Here is a 25,335-nt window from a genome sequence, read left to right as displayed (position 1 = left end):
AAAATGTTTAAAGTTTACATACAAGACATGACTGACCGTCTGTCTATAAAGCAAAGCTGAATTCTCAGTTTACAATAATGTCTATTCCCAGCAATTTTCCTCAGAAGTACTTTTACTAAAAATGAAGTTAGATAATATACAGTCGCATCATCGTTTCGAATGCTATCCCATTTTCAGGTTCAAAGTCTGTTGTTGTGAGTAAATTGGATCAGCCGGAAGGAATCCTCATGTCCACTGTGATTGGTTAATTTGATGGCGCGCTGAGCATTCCCGTTGCTTAACAACGTAGGAGCCAATCACAACAGAACGTCCCTCAGCTCAATTACATTGAGATCGACCGCCCCTCCGAGGCGGCAATAGCGCATTGCACTCTGTGATTGGTTTACAGTCTCCTTAGCAACCACCACTGCGTGCATTTCTTCCGTTTGATGCTATCACAAATAAGTTTACTGCAGTGTTTTTTTTTTTATTGCCTGATATCGAGTGGCGTATTTTAGTGTATCGAAATGGATATTTCGGTTATTCTGCCCTTCGAGGCAGAGGGGTTTATTCAAAGTCTGGAAACTTTCTCCCTAAAGGAGGTGGGCTCATCGAGGTAAAATTATGTTAGCATGAGTTGAGCTAATATACACTTGATGTGCGTGTGTGGCAGATACGATAATATGTGGGGAAGATAAAGAAACCAAACAAACCTCAAGTCAAATTTGGATACCTCAAAGTCAGGAGGCATTCAGAACAAATGCTTGGTGCGTTATTAACAATGAGTTAAGAGAGTATTTAGCATTACTGCCTTTTACATTTACTTTCATTTAAACCGGAATTAAGTGTGAGGCATGTAGAGAGTAAACTACTTTCTCTGTTAAATGTTTCCATCTTTTAAGGTCTTTTAATTGGCAGATTAAAATGGTTTTAGATCAATCTAGAAAAAGCAGTGTGGGAGCCCTTTAACGCATAGTGCCCAGAATTTAGGAAATATTAAGTAACAGCTGTGCACAAAGGAAAACAAAATCATATTTATGTGGAAAATGCTTTCCAGCCAATGATTAGCTGACCTTTTAATCCATCAGGTCTTCAGCAGTTCAGTCAGACTGAGATTAGGAGATAAACCCAACTAGTTGAGGATGTTTCACCTCTTTACCACGATAAACTCACATGTTTAGAATTATTTTTGATGCATCTGGCTGAATAGAAATCCTTGCATTTATCTTGTTGCTTTAATCTGCAGTGGACTTTTCAGTGAAGACCATAAGAAAAGCGCCACATTTGACAGATGGGACACTTTTGCTCATGAGTTCTTCCTTTTTTCTCCCCTTCCTGTTTTCTTTGTGGTGATAGAGGTTGTTTTTTATTCCTTCTTCTTTCCGAATGAGTTTTGTCCACTGAGTTTTGTTTCTCCTTTTGTTGTTGCCAACCTTTTTATATCTGAAGCTTGTCAGAGCACCAGGGTTCAGGCCTTTGGGTCTTCTTCTGCTCTCTTATATGGAAGTGTTTGTCTGCATCATTTTGAGCTTTCTTAACGTGCTGGGCTGCCTATAAGTTGTCCTTTTGTGGGTGTCACAGGGCTGCTCCTCTGTTTAACAGCTAGTTTGCTACGTTCCAGTTTTTCTGTGGCACCTGTTTTTAGAATGAACTCAGTTTGATGCCCCCCTGATAGATGGAAGTAAGGGTCACCTCTTTACTGCTTACATTTCGAGACATCTACTCTATTTAATCTGATCAAATGAAAGCTTTCAACCAATTACCACTAAATCACATTTGAGGTTTGTGTCACCTTTGCCTTAAACTGATGAGAAATCTCAGCCTGTCGATGTGTTCCCAGTGCTACATGTTGTTTACTTTTGTTGTTGACGTACTCAAATTAAGGCAGCTTATATTTAAATGAAATGAAGAATCTCTAAGCTGATATTCAAAGCAGACCTGAGGTACGCTGGGAACTAGTTTACAACTTCTGGTGTGTAGAAACTAAACAGTGTTTCCTCATGCTTACATTTGATTGAGGGGCTGGAAAACAGACCTACCAGGGACATCTTTAGTGGTCTGCAATGTTCATATGTAGCTTTTCATAAAGTGTGCTATGCTCTGTCACAGCTCTTCTCTTTGTGTGGCAACAGGTGGTCCAAACAGCACGAGTATATTGAGAAACTCAATATGCAAGCAATACTGAATGCATCTGCCATGCATGATGAGTTTGTCAAGGAGCTTCTGGTCTCATTCGGAAAGGTGACTGCCGCTACCCTACTTATCTGATGATTAAATGTCAGTGACACTGGGACGAGGCCTGAATGTGTCCTACGTGACGAGTGATGTCTTCGTCTCTGCAGATACCCGTCCTGATCTATGAGATGATCCTCGTGGAGGTGTGGAAGCAGAAAGTGTTTCCCATTTTATGTCAGCTGCAGGACTTCAATCCCAAGAACACGTTTCATCTTTATATGGTGGTGAGTGTGAGATGCGATGTGAGATGACGATGATCAGCTGGAGGGATTCATATTTCATATGTCTGCTCATGTCCTTCTTAGATCCACCATGAAGTCACAATCATAAACCTGCTTGAGACAGTAATGTTTCATAAGGTCAGCAAGTACTCAAATATCCCTAATTATGATAAATATGATTTGTAGCATATTATTAATGTCTTAAAGCACCCAGTCTGCTCTTCACTCTTTCCAGACTTTGCTGTAAATTAGCCATCATGTATATGTTTTTGCAGGATTCATGTGAGGCTGCTGCTGATTCTCTTCTTGACTTAGTGGATTACTGCCACCGTAAACTCACTCTGGTGGCCAGTGGAGCGATCAGGGAATGTGGCTCGACTCGTGACCAACATAAAGTGATACCCTTTATAAAGGTAAGACTTTCCCTTTTTTTAATCCTTTGATGTAGAGTGATGAGTGACACCATTTTGTTTCTCTTCATGAAGGAGTTGCAGATGCAAAGTGCCGCGCTGGAGTTTGACATCTCCTTAAAAGCAATGTCTGTGCTGCGCTACATCACGGATCACACTGGCAGGTACTACATATGGGAATTCATTTACAGTTTTATTTTGACTGATTAATGTGCTATTTTCAGAGTAAAAGCTGAAATGCTCAGCACTGCATTGGTATTTGAGATAAAATGAGTTGGTCTTCTTTTTCTTCACAGTATCAGTGTCATCAATCGTATGCTGTGCACGCACAACCTGCCTTGTGTACTCGTTCAGCTGATTGACTCCTGCCCTTGGAGTCGCTGCATACAAGGTATATAACAAATTTGTACTTTAATTGCTCAAGTAAAATTATACTTTTGCCTGTTAAAAAGATAGTTGGCTTTCTTTAATCAAGTTCATCTTAACTGATGTGTTAAGATGAACTTTTGCATAGACAAAGTCTTACCTACAACAGAAGACTGTCAGCTGATTGGATTACTGGCACACAGGCTAAGTAAAGAGCTCAGTAGGCCCACATGTTAGAGCACCAAAGACATAGAATAATACAAACTAACCAACTGAGGCAGCAGTGGAAGTGCAGCTCCAATGATTTCCTATGTTCTGTGATGTTAAATTACAATTTTTGTCAAAGTTTTAACCCATTTAGTTCTCCATTTGGAAAGTAAAGCAGTAAAAAAACATTGTAGGTGGCTAAAATGAATTTTGCTTACTTTGTTTAACCTGTGGGCCACTGCTCCTGCCGGCCTCTCCCAGCTGTGGGCATGTAAATCACCATCTGCTTATGGTAATACGCTTGGAAGAAAACCAAAGTTTAAGTAATCTTTCATCCAATGTGTGATCTCCTTCCCCCTGTAGGTGAGGTACAAAAGTACATAAATGGCAATTGGCAGAAGATTCCTGTTGAGGACCATTTAAAGATGACTAAACTAGATGGTCAGGTCTGGCTTTCTCTGTGCAACCTGTTACTGAAGGAAGACTGCCAAAGAAAATATGACTTCAACAGTTTCAACAAGAATCAGCTTCTAAAGGTATACAGTCAATTAAATGTGGGCTGACTCTTTGCAGCTGTGAGTTATTTTAAATCTTTCTTTATGTCCAGTATCTTGTGTTGTGTTCTCTTTTGTTGTTTTAATTAATGTCCGAGCTGATTTGAAGTTGTATCAATCGGCTCCCCATGTTGTTTAGGAAGGGTGTGAGTGCCAGACTGTTGTCCTTTAGCATCATATCTGATCTCCTGCCCTGTTAAAGCTCAGATTCAGTTTTCAAGGGTTGTTTTGACCAAGATGTTTCCTCCTATTATGAGCTTCTCATCCTCTTCCTGTTGCATCGATTGTTTAACCAGAGGGACTTGAGCATCCTCTTTTATTCCCTTTTTTTCCCTCGGCAGTCTGCCTAAGTTGTGGTATTGTGATAACAGTAACATTGCTTTTCCTGCTGCTGTATTGTTCGTGTGCATCAGCTCAGGGCTTTCTTGACAGACGTGCTGATTGATCAGCTACCAAACCTCACGGAACTTCAGCGTTTCCTGGCTCATCTTGCTCTTACAGAGCCGCCTCCTCCAAAAAAAGAGTTAATCCTTGAGCAGGTACAGTCACTTTCACAAATGTGCATTGATCTCTGCTCACTTCTGTGCATTTGTCCTAAGTTCTTCTCTCTGTTAAGATCCCAGAAATATGGAACCACATTGTCAAAGAGAACTCCGGAAAGTGGAAGGCAATCGCTAAGTATCAAGTCAAGGAAACATTCAGCCCCTCCGAAAGTGACTTGAGACAACAGGCCCAGAGGTATTACTGAAAACACTAAAGCCAGCGCCACACTGTGAGATTTTAGCCGTCGTATAGGTTCACTGGAAGAAGATGATCTTGGCTATGACATCATGTTAGATGTGTGCAGACTGTGAGAAAGCTGCTGTGTTCTAGCGTGCTACGACAATGGAGAGTAACACAGACTCTAAGAGTCCCACTGACATGAAGTTTTTGAGCTTAAGGTCTGAAAAATGGCTGCACTTCTTACTACTGTGTGCATTAATATGTTCACAGGTTTGTTAGAAGTGTTGTTATTCCTCCTCGTCTTTCTTGGTGCGGTTACAGACTTGGCCGGAGGACAGACAAGACTTCTGCTAACACAACTCGACATGATTCGCTTCTTAGTCTGTATTCCACAAGTTACGTTTATCTTGCTTTGCTTCGTCCTGCACTGTTCAGGCTTGTGTTGGTTTTCACCAGCGTTGCTTTGAACGGCGCTGCATGCCACGCTTCTACTTGTGAACAGGATGATCATCCTAAACTGATCTCAGGCTGTTTTTTAACATCTCTCACTGTCCAGTGTAAGTTTACCGTTTTTGAGCCACAATCAAAGATATTTCTCGACTCTTTCGCGTTGATCATCCTTCTTCTGGGACGGCTGAGAATCGCACAGTGTGTACGAGGCTTACGAGAGTTGCGAGGATGCAGAAGAACAACTGAGTCATTCCCTGACACATTGACAGTGACGGTTTGTTTTAACCAGGTTGGCCCAGACGTACAACTTGGATGTGATGGAGAGTTTACTCTCTGAGAAGCCAAAGTGTGGATCCTGTGGTAAAGAGGCTTCAAAGAGATGCTCTCGATGTCAGGGAGAGTGGTACTGTCACAGGTGAGACTTGTAGACAGAAGTCAAGCTGCGCAAAGCTCAAATTTACCAGTTTGTTAACGTTCCAGCTCTCACCTACACACGAGCTTCTGAAAAAACACAGCAGGAAACATACATGCTGAAGGTATTGCCTGAGCTCACAAGAGCTAGAGGTGGAATACAGATGAGTGTTATTTTCCTGCTGATGCAAAGAGGATATGAAACCTTGTTCGTCTTTTGTTTTTTACAGAGAATGCCAAGTGAAGCACTGGCCTAAACACAAGAAAGCCTGCCAGCACATGGCCGAGGCTACGGAGAAAGTCCAGAGGGACATCGGCGTCATCAGCTGAGAGGGAGACGGTTTAACCACGAGGCTGGAGGAAGATTAAAAAGAAGAAAAAACAGATCTGCCTCTGTTTGGTGTAGAAAAAACACATATCAATAGTTGGACATATCTTTATCTTAATGCAGGACATGTTCATGTGTGTTGTGGGGTTTTGTTTTGTCTTTGACCCGAATGAAAGAGTAAAACTTTTCAGCGGGGAACCCACTAATTTTCCTCCTTTGTTTGCTTTGAGAGACTCAAGAGATTTTACACCGCAGTGGAGATCACTATCGAATGACTTCACTATGCACAGCAGGAAATAAAAACGCTTACAAATCTGCCTCCACGTTGCCTCATTGCCTCGTGCTGTGACAAACAAATGCATGCAGAACAATGTCAAAGCTGTGAGTCCATGCACTCAGATGGGGCTGAGACAAGAGAAAAGTTCGAGCACATTTTAAATGAGCAGAGTTAGTTGAAAGATGGATCACATATGCGCCTTTTCACCGCAGAGCCACCGCACAGTACTGTGAGAGGAGGGGGGCTTCTCACGCCCTTTCAGCTGGGCTCCAGACTCAGAAGCACCCCCTACGTGAAGACATTCCGGATGTCGGTGCAGCTCAGTCTCATCTTTCACGCTCTCTTTTCAACGATATTCCGCTTCCTCCTTCACCAACGCAGCCCAGATAAACTGATGGTTGGTGCCTTGGTCTTGGGTACCGTTGTCAGAGTGATGTTACCGCCAGTCGGGCCTTGCGCTTCGTCTTGAGCAACCATCCGGTGATGATCGGTTATTTCCAGAGATGTAGCTGCGGCTGCACACCTCCGTTACTTGGAAACTTTCAGACATTTCTGCGGAAAGTTTTTCTCCTCGGATGGAAGAAGCTCTGAGACAAAGCGGCTGCCACGGGGCGCTTTTCTCCCCCGTTTCGGTAAGTTACACTCTATCAACTATTTTCTTAAGCTTTTCTCAAAGTTTTTGGTTTATACAGCAGGGTTGTTGGTTTGGACTTTACGTTGCATTCCTCCTCAGTGGCCCCGAAAATACATGTGTCAAATATTGTCTTCACACTGGTGGAAAGTGTCGAGTTGCCTGCATAAATGCAACTATCTGTCATATCCTGCTTTAATTCTGATAAAAGACACATGTGGACCAATGTAAACTGAATGCAAATCTGCCGTGTAAGAAAAATATCTGTGGCAAAAGATTTGATAAACACATTTAAAAAAACATGATGCCAAAACAATGCAGACACCCCGTCACTGTACTCTAGTAGTTTTAAAATGTACCCGTAAGTAAATATTTCCATTATATACAACATGTGGCCTAAATACTATTTCTTTAAACAAGACTTTCAGGTCTTTTAACTTTATCTGGTAACCTCAGGCCTAATTTGTAAGATATAATTTAGGCTACTGCTAAGAGAAAAACTGTCAAACACTATGTAAAGCTTTAACCAAAAAGGCTTTTTATACATCATAATTATGATATAATTATGATCAAAACACCTCTAATAGGGAACTCGATAAGCTCATTGGAGCATCATGCTGCATGATAAGCACTCTGGCTTCTTTCATTTTGAGCTGATAGTACATAATACTTATCAATGACACGACATGTTTCATACTTTTTTGTTTTGTACTGTTTGTGCCCATAGATTATAATAACTGGACACATTTTTCCTCAAGCAAGCAATGTGAATACCAGTTGTATCATATACCTAAGTGCATTTACTCAGATGTACTTATGTATCATTTTTTTAGACCCTCTTACATCAGTTTGTGCTATTTCATACCAAAGAGCTCATCATTGCATGTCTGCTTCACTCCGTTCATTTGAAAGCTTTGGGCATCTGTTATTTCTAATAGGAGGACACGATACAATGAGCAGTCTAACAAGTGTTCAATTATAATACATGACCAAAGATTAGGCCAGTGTCTTACATCCTGATGTACAAATACATCTGTGTAGTTGGAGTCATCACATCAGATGAGATGTGTTTCTATCTATACACATAGTTTGATTTTACTGAAATGATCCAACATCTCAGCAAATGTAAAAGAGTAAAGAAAAATGTCCAAAAACTCACGAGAGATATGTGTCAGAGCTTAGTCTTTAGATACATCTGTAAATTACACTGCATAGTTAACAATTGTTAACATTGTTGACAACACTGATGGTTAAGTGTTTATAATATTATTAATATGTTTGTCTCAAAAAGACCACAAAGACTTGTGTATTTTCTCTCAAAGAAAGTTTTATTCTGGACTTATTCTGTGTGTTTCAGTGATGATGAAGGAGGCCTGACACTGAGGAACACAATGTCTTGGGGGGAGTTCATCGAGCTCCGTGACTTGACTTCCAACAGAGAACAGATAGAGCTGACAGGCAAACGCTCACCATGCTCACCTCCACGCCTGGAGCGAACGAACGCCCTGAGGATCAGCCCCGGGAAGGTCCCAGACCTGCTGAGCCGAGCGGGCATCATCAGAGTCCTGAGCAGCACCCAAGACCCCCACCTCCCAGAGGAGAGAGGAGAGGGACACAACTTCCAACCCTGCAGCCACGCTCAGCCCACGTGGTGTGACCTGTGTGGAGATTTCATCTGGGGCCTTTACAAGCAGAGCCTGCGGTGTGCCAGTGAGTTTGCATCAGTACGCTATTTATGTTTCTGGGGCGTCTGCAGGTGTGACTGCTTCTGTGTGTGTGCTTTATCACAGATCACACAGCTAAACGGTGAAAAAGGGGCAGAAATTTACCGAAACAGAGAAATATGCTGACTCTAATTAAGCAGCCTAAGATCATTTAAAAAAAAATAAATTTTATATGAAAATTTTTGTCTTTCAATTGTTTCAGTGGTTTTTCTGGTTTGATCTTTATCTAGATTCAGGGTCGCCTGCAGTTTAATTTCCTTTATCAATCTCTGAGCGTCTCAGAGCTGCAGTGATCTTGAACTTCCTGTGAGTTGAACTGAAACCCTCTGAAATAAACAGCTGTGGTTTGTGTACAGCACTTGGATTGAAAAAAACCCCAAAACTTCTTGACTGTGATGCAAGTATGAAAACACATTCAAATCATAATGTGACAGAAACAGTGACAGAACCTTACATTGTTTGATAACAGTGAATATTCTTTGCAAAGAGCGTGGCTGACATCCATTTTAAGATCCCCGTCACTCGTGTTGTTCTGTATTAGTTAGAAGTCAATGTTCATTGGTCATATTTTTCACTAACTTTTATACAGTTTCACTCAAAAGATGAATGCTTGTTATTTTCTTTTTTTTTTATCTGAGTTTCTTTGTTATTAACCTTGAAGATAAAGATGCAGAATGACTGCAGTCACTTCAGTGACATTTAATGGCAGGCGGAGAACATTAGTCTTTTAAGGTCTAACTCGTGCTGCTTTTTCTTTCGTTCTGTGTGACAGTTTCTGTCTAACCTCAGTCACCCTCTAAAATCAACAGACTGCAGATTCACATGCCACTACCGCTGTCGTGCCCTGATTCGGCTGGACTGCAGCTGGGAGCGAGGCCCTGCGGCAGACCAAACTGGTGTTGTGGAGCACACCATCGAAACGGACACAAATGTGGTAAGGACCTTTGTGTTCGGGCAGAAGTGGCCGCAGTGCACGCGGAACCCTACTCACAATCAGAAGAGGTAGTGGTCACTGTTTCCTCAGCGTTTACAGTCAAGCTGCAGTGACAGACCTAAAAAGTTGCTTTGGCTCCGTCAGAGTTTACAGTCGTGCGCTGCAGCTTAACGTCGGACAATTATTAACAACGGCAGCTTTGTAAAGGGAAGTAACAAAAGGATTCAAAGAGGAAGTTTATTATCATTGAGATGTTACAGGTAAGACCTCTGCGCAAGATCTGGTTCAGTTTATTCAATCAAGGCAAAAAGCTGTAAGAACCTTGCGTGAACTGTCCAAAAAAGATGGGATATTTATCACAAATCGCTTTATTTGTATATTTAATAACAAAACAGAACAAAAAGTACACGTCAAATTCATCAGAGGAATGTCTATTATTATTATTATCATTATTATTATTATTATTATATGGTCATTTTGAGTAGTTGAGCACGTAGTTAACACCTTTACGTCTGAACGACTCAACCTCTGAAGTATGCTCTTTTTATACAACAATGTTACTGACCCCTTATTAATTAAGCTGATTTATGGCATGTCCAAACTTTGGACACGTTTTTTTGTTTTTTTGTTGCTGTCATCCAGTTTGAAAGTTCAGTTCAAGTCAGCCTATATATTTTCTAATCATCCCATAGGTCTTTACCCACAAACCTGACTTGTGTTTGATGGAACTAAAAACTGAAGACATTAAAGGGATAGTTCGCCTCTTTTGACATGAAGCTGTATGACATCCCATATTAGCAATATCATTTATGAACATTGACTTACCCCCCGCTGCGTCCTGTGAGCCGAGTTCCAGCCTCGTTTTGGCGTTGATGAATGTAGTCCGGCTAGTTGGCTGGGGTGTAAAAAATAAAGCGTTTTGCTTCTCAAAACAATATGCGTTCTAAATAGTAATACATTTGCTTCACAAAATTGTTGTGCAGGAAAAAGTCAGATCTCACAATCGCTTGGCGCTATTTTCTCTCTCCCTTCGTATCACTGCGGGCTGTGTAGGCCGTGCAGACCGAAGTGCAGACCCAGCAGTCCCCTGCTTCCGAGCAGGAAACACTGTAACAGGTGCGGCTATCGGCAGGTGGCTGCACGCATTGATACGAAGGGAGAGAGAAAATAACGCCAAGCGATTGTGAGGTCTGATTTTTTATGGCTAACGATTTTGTGAAGCAAATGTATTACTCTTTTGAACGCATATTGTTTTGAGAAGCAAAATGCTTTATTTTTGTGGCCCCAGCCAACTAGCCGGACTACCTTCGTCAACGCCAAAACGAGGCTGGAACTCGGCTCACAGGACGCAGCAGGGGGTAAGAAAATGTTCAGAAATGATATTGCTAATATGGGATGTCATACAGCTTCATGTCAAAAGAGGCGAACTATCCCTTTAATGATAGCTCTGTTGGAGTAAAATGGAGTATACAAGTAGGTAAGCAAGTAAGTATATAAGTTGCTTCACCTGACAAGTATGCAGCCACAACTGGAGTTATTAGTCACAGCTGCATTTTTCCTCCAATTTATCAGAATATTTTTTGTAAACACTGCCTATTCAAGAAACATTTAATACCTATAAATAACAATACACAACAGCAGACTTTTCATTTTCACTCGGTGTAGGACCGACTTCTGTCACGTTTGCATCATGTTTAACTCTTAGTTCAACCAGAGTTTGAAGCCTGTCCCAAGTAAGAGTGGCTTGGAGGAGTTTTGGGTGTTGCAGCCTACATTACATAACTCATCAGCTCACACCAGGAGGCACCAACATGTTTCATACCAGTACATATCTGCTAATACCATTCTAATACCAGATATTTCGAGATGCTCCGCAGTTTAAATACACTTGGTTTTATGTTTTTGATCTCTGTTATGATCTAAGTGGGATGTGCAGATGAACTGATGTAAACGGGATTGTTTGTCATTTTAAAAAAGAAGCTGCTCAGTTTCAAGTAAAAAATGAAAACAAGTGTGTCAAACATCATGTCTCAGTAGATAGATTTTTGGTGCTGAAAAAAATAACTTTGAGGCATCTGTTCATCTTTAGTCACTGTAGTAAAAGTTAAACTTTGTTTTTTGAGCACTGATTTGATACCAAGGCTCTGTTTTTTTCCCCATTAATTTCGAACACAAGGCCAGGAACTGCTGAGGCATAACACCGACAAAGATAAGATATTTTTGTGGATTTGCAACAATATGGTTTGCAACACTTGATCTGTTTCAGCCGGTCAGTACAACAACACTGTATTTTCTCAGTCTAATACTGAAGGTTCCCTTCACAAGCTTGTAGAGACCAGGGTGATGTATCCATATTACAACATATTACAACTGAAATATTGAATTTGGAATGATGAAAAGCAAAAAAAAAATTAAGGAAAATACTCATAATGAAGAAGCAGGTGAAAGAATATATTTGGAAATCTGCTTTAAACTTCATGAACTCTCGTGATTTCATTTTAAACACAAAGAAAGTGGTGTCTTCTGTGCCTTTTGAAGGGAGATTTCTAAGGAAGTTTAAGATAATTGCCACTGCTGAAGAGGTCATGTGACTGATTTCTCAAAATGTAGAGACAGATTTATGTGAAAACTTTAGTGTAGGTGTGGCACGGACAGACTAAAAAGCGATAAACTTCTTATCTAAATCCTGACCTGTATCTGGAGCTAGGAGATCTTTTATTTATGCAGTATGGGACTGTTCTTCTTCTTTGTTTACTTCCATTTCTGAGTTAGAAATCTTACTTTGGGAGAGGCAGTAGTTAAAAGTTTTACAATGAGTTTTACAAGCAATTCTGGCTTTCCCTTTTCAAACATGCCGCTAACTTTCTGTTTTTTTTAGTGTGGGGCACTTCTCTATAACTGTCGGCTAAACTTCTAGAAAGATATGAGCTGCCGGGCTGTAAGAAAAATCTGGAACAACTTGGACGCAAACTTCCCAAGAAGTCAGGAACTCATTTTGTGATAAGCCAGACATGGTATGAGCACAGCGTGTACTAGACCCTATTAAGATGCACCATGGGAGTTGTAGGCGGAGATTCTACTGCTTTGATTTCATTTTCTTATTACTTTATCTTCTGTGAGTCACCTCTGGGGAACCACTTTAATTTTCCGCCGACCGGCATGTCAATTTGTCGACTTTATTGTTAATTACTTTATAAGGGACCCTTGTCATATATCTGAAGCTCTGTTCATGCTTTAAGTGGTGCCACTTGAAGATATAGGTGTGTGTTTTTTTTTTTTATCCAGGCTTTAAGAAAAACTCAGGATTTATGTTCGACACGCATACTTTGAGTTTAGCATCTCCACATGGTGGGAAATAAAACTCACATGGCTGTGTGTGGTGTGACCGCCATAAGGCCCATAATCACATGATATTCAGGAGAGGAGGAGCGGCAGCATCCCTCCATGAGAGGAGGAGGAGGAGAAGGCAGCAGCAACAGAAAAAGAGAGGGTGGGTGGAGTACAAGCTGTGGTATTTCCTGTCGACGTCCAATCGCGAGCGGCTTTCGGCGTTTGTGTATTTCCAAACTGAACTCAACGGACTTGGGTGGGGCCTCGGCGGGGGGAAGGAAGTGCCGCGGGCAGGGCGGGGACCTAAACACATCCTGTTTCACACACAGTGGAAACGTGGCCGGTATTCTGAGAGAGGGAAAGAAAAAAAAAGTTGCGATTGCGTCGACCGTTCCTTTGATTTCGCAGAGACATTTTATCGTCTGAGAGATAGGTTATCTTAACCACTGAAGCTACCGACCGTTATCGTTTGTTGCCCTTATTCAGCCGTTCGTCTGCTGGGCTATATTCGTGTTGTTAAACCCGCACGCTGATCCAAAAGTGATACATTTGATCGTCTAAAGTTTAGTTTTTGATACTCGACTGGAGCATTTTAGACTTTGAATGATAGGAAACATGGCAAACGACACTAGCAGATCGGATAAGTCTCCCTCCTTCGAGATGACCTGGGGCAGCTCCACAAGCAGCGGCTACTGCAGTGAGGAGGACTCCGACGAGTTCGAGCAGTACTTCACCGCCCGTACGTCTTTCTTTCCCAAAACCAGGAAAGCTAACGTCAGTGATAACATAAAGAAGGTGAGAAGGGTAGAAATGAATGAATGAATGAAATACATATGTATATATCTATACAACGCCTTGATAAAACTCGTAACTTTAGCAGAAAAAGGAAGCGAGACCAGAAAGGTGTGTAGGGGGTTAGGAAGCTGTACTCTCGCGTTGTTTCACACTTCTTCTGTCTTGCTGTCATTTTTTGGTTTAGATTGAGTGTTTTGTCCAAACATTTAGGATCATGGGGCGAGCACCTTTCCATCCAGGTTTGTAGATGTTATTGGGGATCATTTGTTTTACTCAAGGGCATCCCAGAAGGTGGCCTGCTTGTCAAGCAAGTTCCCAGTTTCAGGCGTGGAGTTCTAGTTCATCCAGTTTTTGAGTGAGGAAACTAACAACTTGAGCTGCGCAGTCTTTATTTTGTGCATATTAGCACTGGGAAAAACATAGATTTATTTCCACAGTGTTGATATATGTACACTACATACATAGCAACTAGTAAACATCCATAGATGTCATGGTTTGTGACACTCATTTGCTCATCAAGTTTCCAGTCCAACACCCACCATTCATTGACTCGTCTCACAGGTTTTGACATTTAATTTCCCTAGAGCAGATGACTAATGCGTTGTTTTTTTTAATCTTTTAGTCACACACGCCCACGGGAGTATCGGATTTCTTTACTGAAAAACAAATGCAGTTTACTGTAAACACACTAGTTCACTCTTCATCTCCTTGCAGGTGCCGGCTCATTTTATGTCGCACAGTGTTTGTGTGACACTCCTTTATGTGTATAGGCACAGTGCATCTGTTTCTCCTACCATATTGGAAAGCTTCCCTCCACTCTCGCATATTGATTTATTGACTCATTCAAATCTGCACATCTACTCTTTAGCTATTCAATCTGCCTAAGGACCAAGTCTATTGATCTTCCTTAGCTGAACATTGATTTGCCCGACTCTGTTCCATCTTTTCATTTATTTTGTGGGTCAACAGAGTAAGTAGCTGGTGTATAGTCAGAAAAATAAACGTGTGTTGCCTCAGATTTAGATTTTAGAGACAGGAAAAGCACCCTAATAGTCATCCCCTTGCCTGAGGCCAAATACACATGTTTGAAACCTGACTGTGGGTCTGCAGTTGATAAAGCAGCTGACTTCACAGGATGTGTCTGTAAAACAAGGGATAGCTTTGTCTCTCCCACATGCAAGAGTCTCTGGGGATGGCTATTTTTACATGAATACCAAGCTGAGGAATGCAATGCAGAGCTGTTGGTCAGTCATTACAAACAGCTGCAAGTTCGACAACCCCCCCCTCTCTCTCTCTCTTCCTCTTTCTCCCTCCCCCCTTTAGCCCTCCCTTTAGTTGAAAAGGATTGGACAGAGCTGACATCATCGTGTTTCCCCTTTGCTACGTTGTCAGGAAGTTGAGTCTGATGCAACTGGTGCTCATCGTTAGACATTATGGAGCCAAACAGCAAGTTTGTTAATAACCCCTTTACTGAAATGCTTAAGCAATATGTTTGGCAAAAATAGCTTGTTTAAAGCTGGTTAAAGAAGGTCAAGCTCCATAACTTCCTCTAACTTATTGTGGTTCATGCGCAAAAAAAAACAAACATTCAGACTTCTTAACAATTTAACGACATGCAATCTCCACGCAACGGTTCCTATTCGAAAGTCTGCACTTCTGTTTTCTTCTGAGTCGGTACATGATTCCCCCAACGCAGCCATTGTAGTGCAAACTCATTATGACGTGATTGTACATCTTAAAAGAGTCCCATGAGTCCGTTCTTGATTCAGTGTACATGTATTCTGTGTTGGTGGTGCCGTATATTCATTTTGGTGGTGTACAGTGACACCTGGTGCTCCAACACTTAACTCTTTGCTGTCCATTGCAGGATGAACAAACAGAATGGGGAAAGCCGGAGCTGACACCTGCAGATATTCAGCAGAAGGTGAAGGAGTACAACGCTCAGATCAACAGTAATCTGTTCATGAACATGGTGAGGAGTGGTCATCGTCAATACGTCCACACATTTCCCAAGTTTTTATTCTTTTCAGCATAATGTTTTTCTCTTTCTTTACAGAACAAGGACGGGTCCTACACTGGCTTCATCAAGGTGCAGTTCAAGCTGGCGCGACCCGTGTCCGTTCCAAATCCGAAGAAAGGAGGTCATGAAGCGGCAGGAAGGAAGGCCAGCGGGGTGAAACGTCGCACCTCCTTCTACCTGCCAAAGGATGCATCCAAGCATTTGCACATAAGCTCACGCACTTCTGCTCGTGAGGTCATTGAGGCTTTGTTGAAAAAGTTCACTGTGGTGGACAATCCTGGCAAATTCGCTCTGTTCGAGCGCAGCGAGCGCCATGAACAAGGTATGGCTATTTATTTATTTTTTTTATTTATTTTTTTTTGTACGAAGTGTATAGATTAACTCTGGCCTTTTTTTGCACTTTTTTCTTATTTTAATTGCCTCCCACTAAGTGTGTTATTATTTGTCTCCCCCTCCTTCAGTTTATGTCCGCAAGCTATCTGATGACGAGCGCCCCCTCCGTCTGCGTCTGCTTTCTGGGCCCAACGAGAAAGTCCTCAGTTTTGTGATCAAGGAGAACGAAACTGGTGAAGTCAACGTGAGTGCCACATTATCCTGATCATACCAGATCCAAATTATGCATTGTATCCCTTGAACTTTGAACTAATGCGGCTCTTCTGCCCTCCTCATTTCCAGTGGCACGCCTTCTCCATGCCCGAGTTGAAGAACTTCCTGCGCATTCTGCAGCGTGAAGAGGAGGAACACGTCAAGCAGATAGTGCAGCGGTACGCTTTGGCTCGCACTAAGATGCAGGGGGCTCTGGCTGGTTCGACCCCTGGCTGAGACGCTGCTCTGCACTCGGGCTTTAACACGCACCTCCTGGCTGGACCATCGCGACCAGCCATCGCTGCGTGCAGAGATCCTAGAGAATACAACTGAACACACCTCTTCGATGAGCGAGAGAGTGAGATAGGGCGCAAGACAATGAGAGAGAAAGAGCTAGCGCGAATGTGCGTGTGAAATGATGCGAGAGATGAAGTGCCTTACACCTGGAGAGTCTGATGTGCCTGAGAGAATGAGTTGAGATGAGTGTAGACTGGCAGATGGTCGTATCCTGTCGTGGCGGTCATGCCTTTACCTGATGGGTTCCATTTGATTATCCTGTACCTCAGCGGTGTCACTTTAGCTTTAAAGATTAGTCAAAGAAGGTTTTGGCAAATCAGTTTATGTATGTAATAACAGATCAGTTATACCGTTGTCAAACCAGAGCTCAAACAAGCGCTGTGGTATAATTGAGCAGTTATTTCTCCAGAAAACAAAATTGATGACATGTCAAACAAAGCACTTTGGCCCCTTTAATATGATTTTTTTATCACCCTAACAGAAAAAGTCCTGCTTTTGACACAACTTCTAAATTACTACCAAAGAAAGTTAAAGTCTTACATTTTGCTGAAAGGTATTTGGATTTTCAGAAGTCTGCCATGTCCACTCCACACCCCTGATGGGTGCAACTCTTTTACTTCACTGTCATTATGTGGGTATGACTGATGTATGGACATTTGTTGCAATTATGAATGTCGGAGAGAGCAGTGCCAAAAGTCACTATGGTTGACTGGAGTCTCGAATGAAAACTGCCATACTTGTTTAACTGGAAGCTGCTTCCCATTTCTTATATCTTTGTTTTTCTGTCCTTAAACACAATGTTTGTACTCTGTTTTTTTTCTTCCAACACACCTATCCTGTATCAGTCTATGCACAAATTTAAATGTTGTAGCAATCTTAAGAATGTGGTTACACATGTGCACTGTGTTTAGTAAAGAATTTTACAAGCCAGTCAAGGTTTTTTGTTTTTGTATTTTTTTTTCCCAGATTAACTTCATATCAGGAACATTAAAGATTCATTTTAGGGCAGTATGTTGAATGTTTACCTTTTAGGTATTTTTGCACTTGTGACATATGTAGATCAACATGTCTGAGATCAGACAGTGTATGTCACAATTTGATTTGTACTTTCGTCCTGAGAATAGCTTGATTCCTTTCTCTCTTTTTTATGATAGATTATGTCACAGAAATGGTCGTTCTTTTTCTATTATATGTACTCATAGCTGTTAAAAGTTGTGTTAGTGTTTGGATATGGCACTAAAACAGCAGATTTTGATAGCAGTAATAAAACAACATAATTTGTGACCATATTTAAATACGAAGATAAGATAACACTAGAGATGCATAAAGGAGCTTGCAGTAGATGAATATTCTAAGTAGGTCACAGAATGAGGGGTCACTTGCATGTTGAGACGGTTTTTCTTTAAGTGTTTGATAGCCGGCTCTAGGTCAGATCAGCTGATCGCCTCATCCTGGTGCGGACCAAAACAGCTAGCACTAGCTAAGAAGCTGGCAATGCAAATTATGACTGGACACGTCGATTTAACATAACACAGTAAGGTGGGATAGTCCAGGTTTCTGGCTGTGCAGCGATAGTCTCCTGTATGTCGATGGACATACTGTCCAACGAGCGATCATTTAGCTGGTAAAACTAACCTGCGTCAGTGGTCGAAGCTAACAGGCTAACTAGACTAACCTAAATGTGAAGGTACAGTTAGAAAGTTATCGACCGTGTGTAGATTGCTGCTTGTCAAATGGGCGAGGTAATGCAATGTAAACTGAATATCAATAACGAAGCAATTGCAGTTTTCTAAGCTACTGAGGTTATAAATCAGATCGCTTACGTTTTGCGTGGCCCAGAATGTTAGCTTCCGGGAAAGCTAGCATAACACAGCGTAATACACACTGTACTGGGACTTTGTTGTCATGTTAGCGTTTATTTCAGTTGTATCTCCTCAATGCATTGACATTGACTCGTTTCTTATCTTTAAATCCAGTGTATTATATGGACTTAAATACGAACACCTTTATCCAGCCGGTTAACAGTAACCAAACAGCTGGTGCTCTACAGCAGGCAGCGTTGTTAACCAGGCGGTGAACATCTGATGGGGAACATGTTCTTTTTCTTTCAGGACCTGGCCTCGGTGAACTGTTGAATGCATCCAACCACTAAGCAGATTGGAATCTTTAATTGGACATAAGTTATGACTGATCTCTGAGAATGGGAGGAAGTGGATCCAAAGCCAAAGGTGTCTGGCCTTTTTCAGGCAGTGGAGGCGATTCGGGAAATGATGGAAACGAGCAGTCTTTGGCCCGTATGAAAGCTTCTAGAAATGCAACACCATTTGTGTTTACCAGGAGAAGGTAATTAATGCTTGACTGGAAATTATAGTTTTGCCACCCAAATAACAACTTCTGTCCTTGGTGGTATCAGCTGCTTAGAAGCTTTAGTTTGGAGAGCCGCTGAAATCTAAAAGTAACCAATGATCGGCCTCTCTGACAGCAGCGACCGTCTCCTCAATGGCCTGCTGCTGGCTGCTCTCAAACTGCAAATACCACTTCTCACCGGCAGGCGGCGCCTCTCAGTGGTTTGCCACAATGGGCTGGTCGGCCTCTTACGTCAATAAAACCCCTTAATACAAATGTTATGCCAACCACCCAACTTTATGACAAACGGTGTCATAGGTCTGCACAGAGTTATCCGTATAGCCAGCTGTGGAAATGGATCTTGGACACTTACAGTTGTTTCAATAATTCATCACTGCCCCTACTCTGGCCTTTTGCTGTAGAAATCCTTTGTATTTGCATTAAATCAAGGCGTGTTACTGATGTAGCAAACAGCAAACCTCTGAGAGGTGAAGTTAACCTGGGTTTTACAGGCAGATCATTGAAATGAATCAACTTTATTTACCTCTTGTGGGACAAAATATGCATAGCAGAGCAAAATGCAGAAATATTTAACTTTTATCAATCCTGTTTTATTAAAATTATGCATTAGTTGGCACATTGAACAGAAACCATATGGCTCGATGTGCCGCGGGCTAAGTGAGAAAGTTTAAACTGGTCATTTTAGATAAAAGAGGAACCCAGGTTTGATTTTGATGTTCACTCACTCGCTCTTTTCGCAGTTCTTTGTACTATGACGAGGATGGCGACCTTGCCCATGAATTCTACGAGGAGACGGTGGTGACAAAAAATGGCAGAAAAAGGTCCAAGTTGAAAAGGATCCAGAAAAATCTGATTCCACAGGTGAGCTGGGGACACACTGTGGTATTGATGTGGGATGTCACGCCAGAACTCTCTGAACAGGAAAACTGCTTAATTTTCAGGGAGTTGTGAAGCTCGAACACCCGTGTATTCATGTTGACTTCCCCGTCATCCTCTGTGAGGTGTGAGAAGTTGCGCAGGGCCGATCTAAGATGACGGGCGTCCACAGGTACATATCTGAGCAAAGTTCCTGCTCCAGTCAAGAGGGACTATGAACGAGGCTGGAAAAACACTCCCGAAGAGAAAAAAGGAAAAGTCACACTGTCAAATTAAAACGCTATATATCGAGTGAAATGTTACACATTTCAATTTCACTGTGGTCAGAGATTGCACTTTTCACCAAAATCCATGTTTTTGACATTCGCAAAAGTAGTGACGGTACAGGTTATGTTCTGGCCTCCCAGCCGATATGTAAGCAGTCCTGGAGAATATGTTGTGTTTCTCTTGTGGGGATTTTTGCAGGAAAAAAACTTGTTGAAATGAAAAGGCTCTATTGGTTCATGCCTTCTGTAAGATGTAGAGTTAGACTCTATGTTTCTTTGTCCGTGTTCATGTGTTTTATTTGGGTGAATGTGTGAAAGACAGATGAGAAGCAACAGGGTAGTAAGACTGGTGGACTGTGAAATCTATTGTACATATGGTTGTGTTCTGTGTTGTCACGTCTGAGTCTGTTTCAGTTGATGGAGCTCAGACCTGCACTAGTGAACATAATGTATTGTAAATAACTTCAGAGTTCTTAGTTGGAAATACTTGAATAAATAGTTAACTGAGCTGAACTGAGTCACATTCTTTATTTGACCATTCTCTGCTGCTATCAGGTTGTTGCTTCCCAGTCCTCCACATGGTAATGTATTTTTTTAGTCATATTGTCACTTGACTTGATGTGTTGCCTCACAGTGCAGAATGATGTTTATACAGTTTAACTAGATCAAGCAGTTTTCCATTCAGTTTTTTTCTTTCTCATCTCAAAGGTTAAAACATGGAGATGCAGGCACTGACTAAAGTGCTCATGAAATCAAATTCAATGTTTAATAGTCTTTATTTGGTATCAATGACAAAAAAGCAAACATTTTTTTTTTTAGGTATTCTTAATGGTATTTTTGGATTTAGCTATTTCCTGGAAATGTATCAAAAATGTCCATGACTCATTCCGCACTCAGGGGCGTTTCTCAGCCTTCATCCAATGAAATACAGCGTCATTTTTATTCATATTTCATCAGAGGTTTGTGCTGGATCAGTCAACTGGAGCTGACCAATCGGAGCAGACTGAGCTTTTCTGGAGGGGCCTGCCCACCCAGATTTTATTTAACAGGAAACATGTAAATATGCAGAAGCAAGACAGTTACAAATTCCCCAATTTGCACACACTCCATTCCTCCCCTCTTCTCCTCTCCCTCCGTCGTAGTCCCGCTCACCTGAGGCGTGAGCAGAGAAGATGAGCACAGACTCGGAGATAGGAGGCGAGGTGAGAGGCATTTAACCAAATTAAACATTCCCGCTTTACAGCTCTCATTTGAAACACTGCAATTTACATATGGAACGTGGTACAACTTCATCTGTTGAATATTGTTTTGCTGCAGCATACTGCTGCAATTCTTTGTTTCTTTGTAGTGTGTATTAATTATGTTTTTTACAATGTATATATTTGTTTTTAATTCACTTTACAGTGTGGGATTATTGGGCCACATAGGTATGAAACATTGGTGTTGCCTTGTTTACAGGTCCTTTGACCAGCAATTTTAGGAATTGAAACAGGAAATATTTGGCTGTAAAAAGATTTCCAGGACATGGACAGTTGGACGGAGGAGAGTCGAGTCGAGGAGGCACAAATTGGATAAGCTTAAAAAGTAATTTATCAAACTTGTGCCCCCTCTTCTCCTCTCGCGCTGGATAATTTTTAATCAGGTATACAACCCATAATCTTTACAGAAGTCTTTTCGACATCAACAGGGTCTAAATGTTATTAGCATGTTGTAAATTAAATCGAATAAATACACACTTTGTCACACATATGTTTAACGCTGATTGGTCAGCAATGATAAAATGCAGCTGAATGCTGTCATGAAACAATGGTCCGATGGTGCAGTTGTGTCGCACATCATATTTAATTAATGTTGATTTGAAGAGATGGCTCTAAAGCAAGGACATCTGAATATGATATGTGCCTCTCACCTCACCTCCACTCCCCTCATGTCTGTCCAAGCCTCTTCTCCTCTTATTCACTGAGTCTGGTCCTTTATTTTATTTTATTTTATTTTTTATTTTCTTTAGCACAAGTTTCTTGTGTTTATATTGAATGAAGGGACAGAAAATTGAGGATGTGCAAATCAGAACATGAGATAAGTGGTCAAAGAACTTCAAATAGTCTGAAAGCCAATGGTCCCACATGCATGTTACATTAGTTTTATGTAAAACCCTTGAGCCAGAAAATGGATTTTTGAAGAAGGAAACGTCTTGTGTTGAGGGTTTCAGTAGTGAAATAATTCCTCATCTCTGGACAGTGAGGCTGGTTTTTGTTCCCTGTTCTGAGTCTCTGATGGCTGTAGCTTCATATTATACACAGGTGAGAATGGTATTAATCTTTTTAAGTGGAAATTAAAGTGTATACACTAAGTGTTTCTGAAAATTGCAGATGCCTACCAATATTTTCACAGATGTGAAACCTATCTCTTGAGAAACTTTCACTAAAGCAGGGTTTTCGTAACCTTGGGGACCAAGGCCGTCAAGTATGGTTGGTGGGAGATCATCGGTACAACCTGGAGAAAAAAAGGTTAACTCAATAGGATTTACGTAAGGAAAATAATTAGGAGTTTTTGATGTTCTGGTGCAGACTTTTACTTCAGTCGAGTTGGAGGATGGAGTGATTAAACACTTATTAGCCACTGAAGTTTGAGTTCAGGTGGACCAATGAATATGATGCTCCAGTTTTCAACTATCCAGGAAGAATTTTTCTTTTAAACTGATAACCAGTTGTCTACATGTGCATCTGAAGTGAGCTGACTTGTGCAGATCAGATTTAATCGAATACACGGTAGAGCAAAACACTGCTTGCACTTCTACAGTACACCTTCAGATTCTTAGTTAGTTTTAGCTTTTCATAATTTACTTGAATTTCTGTCTTGCTGAGCTGTGAGGCTAGGCCAGCTGTGTGCAGCTGAAAGAATATTTTTCCATGTTTGTTCTCTCTGGTAGGCTGATCAGGATATTCTGCAAGTATTCTGAAAGTCAAATTATTTTCACTTTGTACATGAAAGGTGTTTCCTCCTCTAGATGGCAGCAGATATCTGTACCTCACCTAACATTAAATGTGTTTATAAAGTGATCTTGTGTGACGTTTGTTTTATCGCCGCATTCATCATCATGTTTTTTTTGCTTTATCCTAATTCTAAATCTAATTCGGTGTGGTCGAACTTCCCAAAAGCCCAAAGACGATAAAATTAGATGCTAAAATTAGATGCTAGCTGAGGTTGCTGTTGCCTTCTGGCACAGTATCAATCTTTAATGGCAATGAAAACATATTTCAGAGTGCTCACTGTGAGTTCCCACAATAAACGGGTAGGGCTTCTTCACAGGCCTTTTCTGGGGTCTGTAATTGTGTGGAATGTGGTTGGGTGCGTTTTTGGACCAGAGGTCAGTCACTTTGAAGTGTTTCCTCCCCACTGCTCTTTGAAGTTTTGCTGAAAGTTTGGTCCATATTGAAAGGATGAGCCATGAAAATGTATGAACCTCATGAATGTGACAGTGTGAGGCACCATTCTGATCTCTGGAATGTGTTCCCTGATGTATGCAATTCTTTTAAGCGGGTAAACTTGTCCATGTGAATGTGGTTAAGAGAGACAGACATCTGCGAATTATCAGCAACCCTGATAAAGTACTAAAACATGATTTGAATAATAAAGAGGAAAAGAAATATAGGGTTTGCTATGCGGAAGATTATTTAAGTTCACATGTGTATCATGTTACATTTTATGGCGCTAAAAGTGATACAGCACATGTGACTAACAGAAAGAAAACAAATGTTTCTCTGTAACTTTACTGGCTGTTTATCTCATTTAAACATAAAGTCACAAGGCTGGACAGAGTAAAATGTGTATACTTGTTAACATACTCTTTTATGGGCATACAATAAAGCATGTAACACATTTAGGTTCATCTCAGCCATTTTTGTCTTTAAAAAAAAAAAAGAAAACTAAATGTTCGGGTCTTGTTTAGCTGGGCAGAGTTTGATGACTTTAAATGTGTTAAGGTCAAATCTGACTGTCCAGTGAAAGGTATCAAGATCGCACTTAGGATAACCCCTATGGCATCATGATTCCCAAAGTGATTAGGACACAAAGTAGCAGTGGCAGGGTGTTTCTAGTTTCCCTCCCATTGTTTTCACTTCCTGACGTTCCCTGACTCCTGTCGATGTAACACTTAGGAGGTACAGGTCAAAGGGAAGCCAAGCCATTCCCTTGTTCCTTTCCCTCCCTCTTCATTCACATGGGTCGATCGTGCTCTAGATTTTCCTTAAACACTTTTCAAAGAAAGGGAAGAAGAGCAGGAAACTGATGACACGGTGAGGTGAGTCAGCAAAGCTCAGAGGATAAACAGCGGAACGGACTCTGACACAGGAAAACGCCATACTTCCCGGCCCCCACCTCATCTCAGTCATGTGCTCAGACATTTCTCTGCACCGATGTATGTGCGAAGAAACTTTTTAGGGGAAAACCTTTTTCCTAATCTCACTTATGGGCTTTTCCATACAGACAACAGTTTTATTAGCGAAGACGGAGTCACTTCTCACAAACTTTCATGCTCAGATCTACTTTTTCCAGACAACAAAACTTTGGCCGTTCTGTATGGCAAATCCTGTGTCAGTGCATGGTTTCTACCCTCCTCTCTTCACTCCACGCAGTATTTTGCAACATGACAGCATGTGGTACTTGGCTACTTCAATGAGTCATTGCCAGTGGCTGTCATCACATGGCTGCAGGCAGCAGTGACATCTGCATACCAGATGCCTTTAGGGCCCACTGTCTGAAGAGTGCTTAGTGGAAAATAAACGTTAAAATCCTTCACTTAAGTAGCAACACAACAACATCTAGTGCTAGTCTGAGAACAAAAGACGTTCATTTATTATTCTGAGCAACTAGAATAAAGAATCATACATATATCGGATATCCCGTCGAAAACATTCTCATTTTCTTCTGTCAGACTAATCCGGCTGCATGCATAAGCATTATTTATAGTACTGTTGTCAGAGATGTAATTATATCTTCAAGTCTGGTTAAGTGGTCCTTTTCCTTGAGTGGTTTTACCTAACGTTACTCATACTTGTGCTTCAGTGTGTTTGAAAGCCAAACGCTGTGGTATTTTACTTCACTTCATTTCTCTGATTTTGCAAATAAAACCTATGAATTAAAACATGTTCAGGCAGGTTACACGTTCAAGCATACGACCTCTACTGAACATGGAGTGCTTTTGATACTTTTAGTATGATGATAATGCATTTATGGTTGTTTTTTAGAGTAAAAAAATCCCTTACAGTATACTTGGGATGAAGTGTTTGAGTGGTGTTTCTACCGCCTTTGGTTAAAGATAAAAGCTTTCTCCAAAACTCACATGCTGGA

General features: G+C 41.2%; 3 protein-coding genes across 5 annotated transcripts; all 3 read left to right on the top strand.

Moving 5' to 3' along the window:
• Nucleotides 1-442: 442 nt before the first annotated feature.
• On the top strand, nucleotides 443-6,182 carry zmynd10 (zinc finger, MYND-type containing 10). Its single transcript, XM_075461289.1, has 12 exons — nucleotides 443-595; nucleotides 2,112-2,220; nucleotides 2,322-2,438; nucleotides 2,520-2,573; nucleotides 2,711-2,848; nucleotides 2,921-3,009; nucleotides 3,142-3,236; nucleotides 3,782-3,954; nucleotides 4,386-4,511; nucleotides 4,589-4,710; nucleotides 5,435-5,560; nucleotides 5,787-6,182. The coding sequence occupies exons 1-12, from the start codon at nucleotides 507-509 to the stop codon at nucleotides 5,884-5,886; spliced, it is 1,338 nt and encodes a 445-aa protein (XP_075317404.1). The 5' UTR covers nucleotides 443-506; the 3' UTR covers nucleotides 5,887-6,182.
• Nucleotides 6,183-6,418: 236 nt separating this feature from the next.
• LOC142377313 (ras association domain-containing protein 1-like) lies at nucleotides 6,419-17,407 on the top strand. Of its 2 annotated transcripts, XM_075461290.1 has the most exons (7): nucleotides 6,419-6,793; nucleotides 8,150-8,502; nucleotides 9,326-9,450; nucleotides 15,443-15,547; nucleotides 15,632-15,917; nucleotides 16,057-16,172; nucleotides 16,271-17,407. In XM_075461290.1, the coding sequence occupies exons 2-7, from the start codon at nucleotides 8,184-8,186 to the stop codon at nucleotides 16,415-16,417; spliced, it is 1,098 nt and encodes a 365-aa protein (XP_075317405.1). In that variant the 5' UTR covers nucleotides 6,419-6,793; nucleotides 8,150-8,183; the 3' UTR covers nucleotides 16,418-17,407. The 2 variants fall into 2 exon arrangements, with proteins under 2 accessions (XP_075317405.1, XP_075317406.1); XM_075461291.1 differs by lacking the exons at nucleotides 6,419-6,793; nucleotides 8,150-8,502; nucleotides 9,326-9,450 and adding an exon at nucleotides 13,081-13,575.
• A 468-nt stretch (nucleotides 17,408-17,875) lies between these two features.
• tusc2a (tumor suppressor 2, mitochondrial calcium regulator a) lies at nucleotides 17,876-20,494 on the top strand. 2 transcript variants are annotated; one of them, XM_075461293.1, is made up of 4 exons: nucleotides 17,876-18,011; nucleotides 18,589-18,820; nucleotides 19,585-19,705; nucleotides 19,786-20,494. In XM_075461293.1, exons 2-4 carry the CDS (start codon nucleotides 18,678-18,680, stop codon nucleotides 19,849-19,851), a joined length of 330 nt encoding a protein of 109 aa, XP_075317408.1. In that variant the 5' UTR covers nucleotides 17,876-18,011; nucleotides 18,589-18,677; the 3' UTR covers nucleotides 19,852-20,494. The 2 variants fall into 2 exon arrangements, with proteins under 2 accessions (XP_075317408.1, XP_075317409.1); XM_075461294.1 differs by lacking the exon at nucleotides 17,876-18,011 and adding an exon at nucleotides 18,083-18,101.
• The last annotated feature ends 4,841 nt before the right edge of the window (nucleotides 20,495-25,335 follow it).

Source organism: Odontesthes bonariensis, chromosome 3 (genome assembly GCF_027942865.1).
Source record: "Odontesthes bonariensis isolate fOdoBon6 chromosome 3, fOdoBon6.hap1, whole genome shotgun sequence".
Lineage (NCBI taxonomy): Eukaryota > Metazoa > Chordata > Actinopteri > Atheriniformes > Atherinopsidae > Odontesthes > Odontesthes bonariensis.
The sequence above is the reverse complement of the archived record's forward strand: the minus strand, read 5'-3'. Positions and strand labels throughout refer to the sequence as shown.

Bases quoted from the DNA above. Each gene is read 5' to 3' on its own strand.
- zmynd10 (XM_075461289.1), top strand. From the start codon at position 507: ATGGATATTTCGGTTATTCTGCCCTTCGAGGCAGAGGGGTTTATTCAA. The intron at 2,221-2,321 runs GTGACTGCCGCT...TCGTCTCTGCAG, and splicing joins TTCTGGTCTCATTCGGAAAG to ATACCCGTCCTGATCTATGA. The intron at 4,711-5,434 runs GTATTACTGAAA...TGTTTTAACCAG, and splicing joins TTGAGACAACAGGCCCAGAG to GTTGGCCCAGACGTACAACT.
- LOC142377313 (XM_075461290.1), top strand. From the start codon at position 8,184: ATGTCTTGGGGGGAGTTCATCGAGCTCCGTGACTTGACTTCCAACAGA. The intron at 15,918-16,056 runs GTATGGCTATTT...CCCCTCCTTCAG, and splicing joins CAGCGAGCGCCATGAACAAG to TTTATGTCCGCAAGCTATCT. The intron at 16,173-16,270 runs GTGAGTGCCACA...CCTCATTTCCAG, and splicing joins ACGAAACTGGTGAAGTCAAC to TGGCACGCCTTCTCCATGCC.
- tusc2a (XM_075461293.1), top strand. From the start codon at position 18,678: ATGGGAGGAAGTGGATCCAAAGCCAAAGGTGTCTGGCCTTTTTCAGGC. The intron at 18,821-19,584 runs GTAATTAATGCT...CTCTTTTCGCAG, and splicing joins TTTGTGTTTACCAGGAGAAG to TTCTTTGTACTATGACGAGG. The intron at 19,706-19,785 runs GTGAGCTGGGGA...CTTAATTTTCAG, and splicing joins AGAAAAATCTGATTCCACAG to GGAGTTGTGAAGCTCGAACA.